General features: G+C 42.2%; 1 protein-coding gene across 2 annotated transcripts in view; it reads right to left on the reverse strand.

The window, feature by feature from the left end:
- Positions 1–2,314: 2,314 nt before the first annotated feature.
- Positions 2,315–8,066, reverse strand: part of LOC139374408 (RAD51-associated protein 1-like) — a 35,644-nt gene continuing 29,892 nt past the window's right edge. For both annotated transcript variants that reach the window (XM_071115470.1, XM_071115463.1), the window contains exons 3-6: positions 7,890–7,994; positions 7,364–7,531; positions 7,104–7,238; positions 2,315–4,428 (exon numbers count right to left, since the gene is read on the reverse strand). In XM_071115470.1, coding sequence (XP_070971571.1) covers positions 4,301–4,428; positions 7,104–7,238; positions 7,364–7,531; positions 7,890–7,994 — 536 coding nt within the window. In that variant the 3' untranslated portion in view covers positions 2,315–4,300. The remainder of the gene's footprint in view (positions 4,429–7,103; positions 7,239–7,363; positions 7,532–7,889; positions 7,995–8,066) is intronic.

Consider the following 8,066-nt stretch of genomic DNA (forward strand, 5'->3'; position numbering starts at 1 on the left):
GTTTACTGTCTAACCAGACACCTAGGTATTTGTGGTTGTCCACATATTCTAAGTCAGAACTGTCCAGAGTAGTGATGCTGGACGAGCGGTCAGCAGTCGGTTGAAGAGCATGCATTTAGTTTTACTAGCATTTAAGAGCAATTGGAGGCCATGGAAGGGGTGTTGTATGGTATTGAAGCTCATTTGGAGGTTTGCTAACAGTGTCCAAGGAAGGGCCAGATGTATAAAGAATGTGGTTGTCTGCGTAGAGGTGGATCAAAGAATCACCAGCAGCAAGAGCGATGATATTGATATATACAGAGAAAATAGTAGGTCTGAGAATTTAACCCTGTGGCACCCCCAAAGAGACTGCCAAAGGTCTGGACAACAGGCCCTCCGATTTGACACACTGAACTCTATCTGAGAAGTAGTTGGTGAACCAGACAAGGCAGTCATTTGAGAAACCAAGGCTATTGAGTCTGCATAAGAATGCGGTGATTGACAGAGTCAAGGATGGATATTGGTCTGTAACAGTTTGGGTCTAGAGTGTCTCCCCTTTTGAAGAGGGGGATGACCGCTGCAACTTTCTAATCTTTGGGGATCTAGATGATCCGAAAGAGAGGTTAAACAGGCTAGTAATAGGGGTTGCTACAATTTTGGCAGATAATTTTAGAAAGAGAGGGTCCAGATTGTCTAGCCCTGCTGATTTGTAGGGATCCAGGTTTTGCAGCTCTTTCAGAACATCAGCTATCTGGATTTGGGTGAAGGAGAAGCGGGGGGTGCAGAGCTGTTGGCCGGGTTAGGGGTAGCCAGGTGGAAAGCATGGCCAGCCGTAGAAAAATGCTTACTGAAATTCTCGATTATCATAGATTTATTGGTGGTGACAGTATTTCCTAGCCTCAGTGCAGTGGACAGCTGGGAGGAGGTGCTCTTATTCTCCATGGACTTTACGGTGTCCGAAAACTTTTGGAATTAGTGCTACAGGAAGCAAATTTCTGCTAGCTAGCCTTAGCTTTCCTAATTGACTGTGTATATTGGTTCCTGACTTCCCTGAAAAGTTTCATATCGTGGGGGCTATTAGATGCTAATCAAGGGCAGTCAAGTCTGCAGTGAACCAAGGGCTATATCTGTTCTTAGTTCTACATTTTTTTAATGGGGCATGCTTATTTAAGATGGTGAGGAAAGCACTTCTAAAGAACAACCTGGCATCCTCTACTGACAGGATGAGGTCAATATCCTTCCAGGATAACCAGGCCAGGTCGATTAGAAAGGCCTGTGTGGCGGATTTTAAAACACTTCCACGCTAGCCACCAGGAAGATACTCTTGTGCATCCTTTGCTGAAGTCCGTAATCGAGGAGGGAAGCATACTCCTCAGTTTGCAAACTAACGAATTGACTCTCCCCTCGACCACTTATCGGTTTCCGGGTCGCGGGGAACGAAGGAGTTAAGTAAAGGGCAGACTTTTGTCCAGTAGAGAATCTCCAATTGTGTCACTGAGCCTCACCTGGTGGATTCCACTTTAGAAGCCTGCCACCTACTGGGCTGATAGGGTATGATCTAACAGGTAAAGTGGGAGTGTCAGCAAGCTTCCTCTGAGTTGACACAGGCTTTGATGTTGCTGGAGTCGGACTACAACTCTCTGTGGTGGGAGTAACAGAGGAAAGCACGGAGAAATGTAATAGCAGCACAATATACTTTACATCCATTATAATTGGGTGAACATTTATTATTGAGGGCATTAACGTGATGACAGATGGTGGTTACGTGGTATGAAGAGGTAGTTGTTTGGGCTATTTATAGATGGGCTATGTAACTTTATGATCTTCACACATTCATGTTTGTTGTTATTAGGAAATTTGCTAATTGTCACTGAGTTTACTCATCATCAAACCAAGGTCCAATAAGCTACTTGAACAATTCCACTGAATGAATCAATACCCTTAAGTTGCAACTTAAGATATTTCCTGATTAAATTCAGTGAAAACCATGTAATGCTTATCATGTAGTCACTGCAATAAATGAAACATCCCAATAATTCTGGATAATGGTAGGATATTTGAGACACTTGCTAAATTCAACCTACATGTGATTTGTGACTGAAAACTGCCATCCAGGAAGGAGAGAAGTGTAAGAGAAAAAAGAAAGAGAAACCTTTGCAAAATAAGACTTTCTTTCACTGAAAGTGACTTCTGTTACTTTTGTCACTACATAACTTCACCATAAAGCTCAAATAGATAGATCAATAAATTGTAAAATGGCTAATTGAAGAGCTTACTTATGAAACCTTACCAAAAAAAAAAAAAAAAACTGCAAGATTGCTGATTTGGAAAATTAACCGATCTATAGACATTGGTACACTGACCAAAAACATCGTTTTTCTCTCAATAACCAGGTTTCTGTCCATCGTTTTTATGCGAGTAAATTCATATTGTATAAAAAAAATATCATGACAACTGTGACGGAAACAGGACGTTTCGGTGTAATTTTATGTAAATGCCGACAGATAGTTTTGTCATTTGTGTCGGTAAAATCAATTATGCAGGAAATATCGGTGGAAACGCCTTTATGCGCAAATATTGATATAACTAAAATTACAGTGCATTCGGAAGCTATTCAGACCCCTTGACTTTTTCCGCATTTTATTACATTACAGCCATATTCTCAAATCGATTTTTTTTTCTCCTCGTAATGACAAAATGAAAACAGGTTTTTAGATATTTTTTTGCGAATTCATAAAAAAAATTAAAACCAGAACTATCTTATTTACATGAGTATTTAGACCCTTTGCTATGAGACTTGGAATTGAGTTCAGGTACATCCTGTTTCCATTGATCATCCTTGAGATGTTGAGTCCACCTATGTTAAATTAAATTGATTGGACATGATTTGGAAAGGCACACACCTGTCTATATATTGTCCCACAGTTGACAATGCTTATCAGAGCGAAAACCAAGCCTTGAGGTTGAAGAAATTGTCCATAGAGCTCCGAGACAGGATTGTGTAGAGGCACAGATCTGGATAAGGGTACCAAAAAATTTCTGCAGCATTGAAGGTCTCCAAGAAGATTGGTCTCCATCATTATTAAATGGAAGAAGTTTGGAACCACCAACCTAGAGAGAGCTGGCCGTCAGGCCAAACCGAGCGATCGTGGGAGAAGGGCCTTGGTCAGGGAGGTGACCAAGAACCCGATGGTCACGCTGTGGAAATGGGAGAACCTTCCAGAAGGACAACCATCTCTGCAGCACTCCAACAATCAGGCCATTATGGTAGAGTGGCCAGACGGAAGCCACTTCTCAGTAAAAGGCACATGACAGCCCACTTGGAGTTTGCCAAAAGGCACCTAAAGGACTCTCAGACCATGAGAAACAAGATTCTCTGGTCTGATGAAACCAAGGTTGAACTCTTTGGCCTGAATGCCAAGCGTCACAAACCTGGCACCATCCCTACGGTGAAGCATGGTGGGGGCAGCATCATGCTGTGGGGACGCTGCAGGGACTGGGAGACTAGTCAGGATTGAGGGGAAGATGAACGAAGCAAAGTACAGAGAGATACTTGATGAAAATCTGTTCCAGAGCTGGTGTGCCAAGGTTGTAGTGTCATACCCAAGAAGACTCGAGGCTATAATCGCTTCCAAAGGTGCTTCAACAAAGTACTGAGTAAAGGGTCTGAATACTTATGTAAATGTGATATTTCCGTTTTTTATTCAATACATTTGCAAAAAAATGTAAAACCCATTTTTGCTTTGTCATTATGGGACATTGGGTGTAGACTGAGGGAAAAAAATCTGTCATCACATGTTTTTTTTGATCCACATCAAGTCCATTTGGTAGAAACATACTGTACCACTGGTGGGTACATTTTCTTTATGCGGATTCTAGAATATTCACATGACAATATCTTGCCAATCTTTATTCCTCAGTGTTTCCTTCAATGGGAAACATTAAATTAATGTTCCAGCAGGGGGATAGCTGGATCAAGCAAACTTCTATAGTCTGAGAATGGAAATAACCATGATGGACATTAGTGAAATCCGAGTTAGAACCAGAGTAAATACCGTACCACCAAAAAAATGACACCTGTATGCAAAGTATCAAACACTTGTTAAATATTACAAAAAATACTGGACAATTGCAGGCATGGTAAGAAACAAATGTTTAAAAAAGAAACATTTTGATGAATAGCAATCACTAGATACAACATTTAAACAAAAATGATTACAGAACTCCAATATTAGCAATGCAACACAAGAGTAACAGGCTAAACACACAGTACACCAAAGAAAAAGAGATTCTGACTTCACTCTGTTTAATAGGGCAAGAGTCAGTTACTACTAGCAGTGGGGTGCAGAGGTTTGACCCTTGCTAAGCGGGACAATCCCAGTCGCAAGCCTTGTCCTGGAGACTTTGTGGTGGAATTCGGGGTTGAGTTGGGACTTATTCCACTCTGTGCTAGTGATAAAGAACAGAGAATTGAATTAAGACAGATAAATATACATATTTGGAGAATCTCAATTGGTTTTCCTCGCCTCTGGCCTCTCCTCGCCTACTTTTGAAAAAGTTCAAGGATCGAGGAGCAGAGGCGACGAAACATGGACACAAATGCGCTTGTATGAAAGGAGACTCCTTCTCTACTCATGCGCCATCAGGCAAATTACATTTACAGAGGTGGAATTCCCAAATAAATGTGTAAAGTGATCAAATCTAATTGTAGCTAGTTGTGCAATACATTTTACCTTTATTTAACCAGGTAGACCAGCCAAGATAAAGCAAAGCAGTGCGACAAAAACAACACAGTTACACATAAATAAACATACAGTCAATAACACAGTAGAAAAATCTATGTACAATGTGTGCAAATGTTGTAAGGTTAGGGGGGGGGGTAAGGCAATAAATAGGCCATAGTGGCAAAATAATGACAATTTAGCATTAACACTGGAGTGATGGATGTGCAGATGATGATGTGCAAGTAGAGATACTGGGGTGCAAAAGAGCAAAAATAAATAAATAACAATATGGGGATGAGGTAGTTGGGTGTGCTATTTACAGATGGGCTGTGTACATGTACAGTGACCGGTAAGCTGCTCTGACAGCTGATGCTTAAAGTTAGTGAGGGAGATATAAGTCTCCAGCATCAGGGATTTTTGCAATTCGTTCCAGTCATTGGCAGCAGAGAACTGGAAGGAAAGGCGAACAAATGAGGTGTTGGCTTTGGGGATGACCAGTGAAATATACCTGCTGGAGCACGTGCCACAAGTGGGTGTTGCTAAGGTGACCAGTGAGCTGAGATAAGGCGGAGCTTTACCTAGCAAAGACTTTTAGATGACCTGGAGGCAGTGGGTTTGGCAACAAAAATGTAGCAAGGGCCAACCAACGAGAGCATACAGGTCACGGTGGTGGGTAGTATATGGGGCTTTGGTGACAAAACGGATGGCACTGTGATAGACTACATCCAATTTGCTGAGTAGAGTGTTGGAGGCTATTTTGTAAATGACATCGCCGAAGTGAAGGATTGGTAGGATATAGTCAGTTTTACGAGGGTATGTTTGGCAGCATGAGTGAAGGAGGCTTTGTTGCGAAATAGGAAGATGACTCTAGAATTCATTTTGGATTGGAGATGCTTAATGTGAGTCTGGAAGGAGAGTTTACTGTCTAACCAGACACCTAGGTATTTGTGGTTGTCCACATATTCTAAGTCAGAACTGTCCAGAGTAGTGATGCTGGACGAGCGGTCAGCAGTCGGTTGAAGAGCATGCATTTAGTTTTACTAGCATTTAAGAGCAATTGGAGGCCATGGAAGGGGTGTTGTATGGTATTGAAGCTCATTTGGAGGTTTGCTAACAGTGTCCAAGGAAGGGCCAGATGTATAAAGAATGTGGTTGTCTGCGTAGAGGTGGATCAAAGAATCACCAGCAGCAAGAGCGATGATATTGATATATACAGAGAAAATAGTAGGTCTGAGAATTTAACCCTGTGGCACCCCCAAAGAGACTGCCAAAGGTCTGGACAACAGGCCCTCCGATTTGACACACTGAACTCTATCTGAGAAGTAGTTGGTGAACCAGACAAGGCAGTCATTTGAGAAACCAAGGCTATTGAGTCTGCATAAGAATGCGGTGATTGACAGAGTCAAGGATGGATATTGGTCTGTAACAGTTTGGGTCTAGAGTGTCTCCCCTTTTGAAGAGGGGGATGACCGCTGCAACTTTCTAATCTTTGGGGATCTAGATGATCCGAAAGAGAGGTTAAACAGGCTAGTAATAGGGGTTGCTACAATTTTGGCAGATAATTTTAGAAAGAGAGGGTCCAGATTGTCTAGCCCTGCTGATTTGTAGGGATCCAGGTTTTACAGCTCTTTCAGAACATCAGCTATCTGGATTTGGGTGAAGGAGAAGCGGGGGGTGCAGAGCTGTTGGCCGGGTTAGGGGTAGCCAGGTGGAAAGCATGGCCAGCCGTAGAAAAATGCTTACTGAAATTCTCGATTATCATAGATTTATTGGTGGTGACAGTATTTCCTAGCCTCAGTGCAGTGGACAGCTGGGAGGAGGTGCTCTTATTCTCCATGGACTTTACGGTGTCCGAAAACTTTTGGAATTAGTGCTACAGGAAGCAAATTTCTGCTAGCTAGCCTTAGCTTTCCTAATTGACTGTGTATATTGGTTCCTGACTTCCCTGAAAAGTTTCATATCGTGGGGGCTATTAGATGCTAATCAAGGGCAGTCAAGTCTGCAGTGAACCAAGGGCTATATCTGTTCTTAGTTCTACATTTTTTTAATGGGGCATGCTTATTTAAGATGGTGAGGAAAGCACTTCTAAAGAACAACCTGGCATCCTCTACTGACAGGATGAGGTCAATATCCTTCCAGGATAACCAGGCCAGGTCGATTAGAAAGGCCTGTGTGGCGGATTTTAAAACACTTCCACGCTAGCCACCAGGAAGATACTCTTGTGCATCCTTTGCTGAAGTCCGTAATCGAGGAGGGAAGCATACTCCTCAGTTTGCAAACTAACGAATTGACTCTCCCCTCGACCACTTATCGGTTTCCGGGTCGCGGGGAACAAAGGAGTTAAGTAAAGGGCAGACTTTTGTCCAGTAGAGAATCTCCAATTGTGTCACTGAGCCTCACCTGGTGGATTCCACTTTAGAAGCCTGCCACCTACTGGGCTGATAGGGTATGATCTAACAGGTAAAGTGGGAGTGTCAGCAAGCTTCCTCTGAGTTGACACAGGCTTTGATGTTGCTGGAGTCGGACTACAACTCTCTGTGGTGGGAGTAACAGAGGAAAGCACGGAGAAATGTAATAGCAGCACAATATACTTTACATCCATTATAATTGGGTGAACATTTATTATTGAGGGCATTAACGTGATGACAGATGGTGGTTACGTGGTATGCAGGTAGGCTGGTAATCCTTATCCTCCCGCCCACTCTCAACCTGGCTGATCCTCTCCACTTTCAGTATGGATCTCTGTTGATCTTTAGCTTTGACAGCTGCCCATCTCTGGCTGGAGGGGTTGACATTGGATCCCCTCTCACTTGTGACCTCATGAAGTTCTAGGAGAGAGAGAAAATCATTAGAACAAAGTGACTATAGGCAGGGTTTATTGTTAGTATTGTGATTTACAGCATGTTCAATTATGTCTGAGATGTAATACAGTAGGTTTGGCATGTTTCCCTAAATAATGAATGTTCATTAAGGCTTTATAAAAGGATTTTTGTCATCTAAAGACAATCTGAAACCCATACACACACACAAAACAGTGACTACCAGCACACAAATCAAAATAGTGTCTGACTTTGTTGGCAGTGTGTGCTTTGCTGGCAGCGTGTGAAGATGTTTTTCTGATAACATATGTTTTATAGCTTTCTATAAAAAAAAAATGATAGGCCTACGTGTTCTTTGAATCCTGACCGAAAGATTTGCTTGATTGATGCAGACCCTTGTCTCTCTGTGGTTCTTTGACAAGGACCCGGGCTTTCTTGCTGGAAGGCCCTTTCATACAGGCAAAATCTTCATCTGATTGAACAAAAAAAGACAAAACATTACAAAAAGCAGGCGGATTAACATTATGACAATATGTAAAAGTTG

The sequence above is a fragment of the Oncorhynchus clarkii genome, chromosome 2 (genome assembly GCF_045791955.1).
Source record: "Oncorhynchus clarkii lewisi isolate Uvic-CL-2024 chromosome 2, UVic_Ocla_1.0, whole genome shotgun sequence".
In the NCBI taxonomy this organism is placed as follows: domain Eukaryota; kingdom Metazoa; phylum Chordata; class Actinopteri; order Salmoniformes; family Salmonidae; genus Oncorhynchus; species Oncorhynchus clarkii.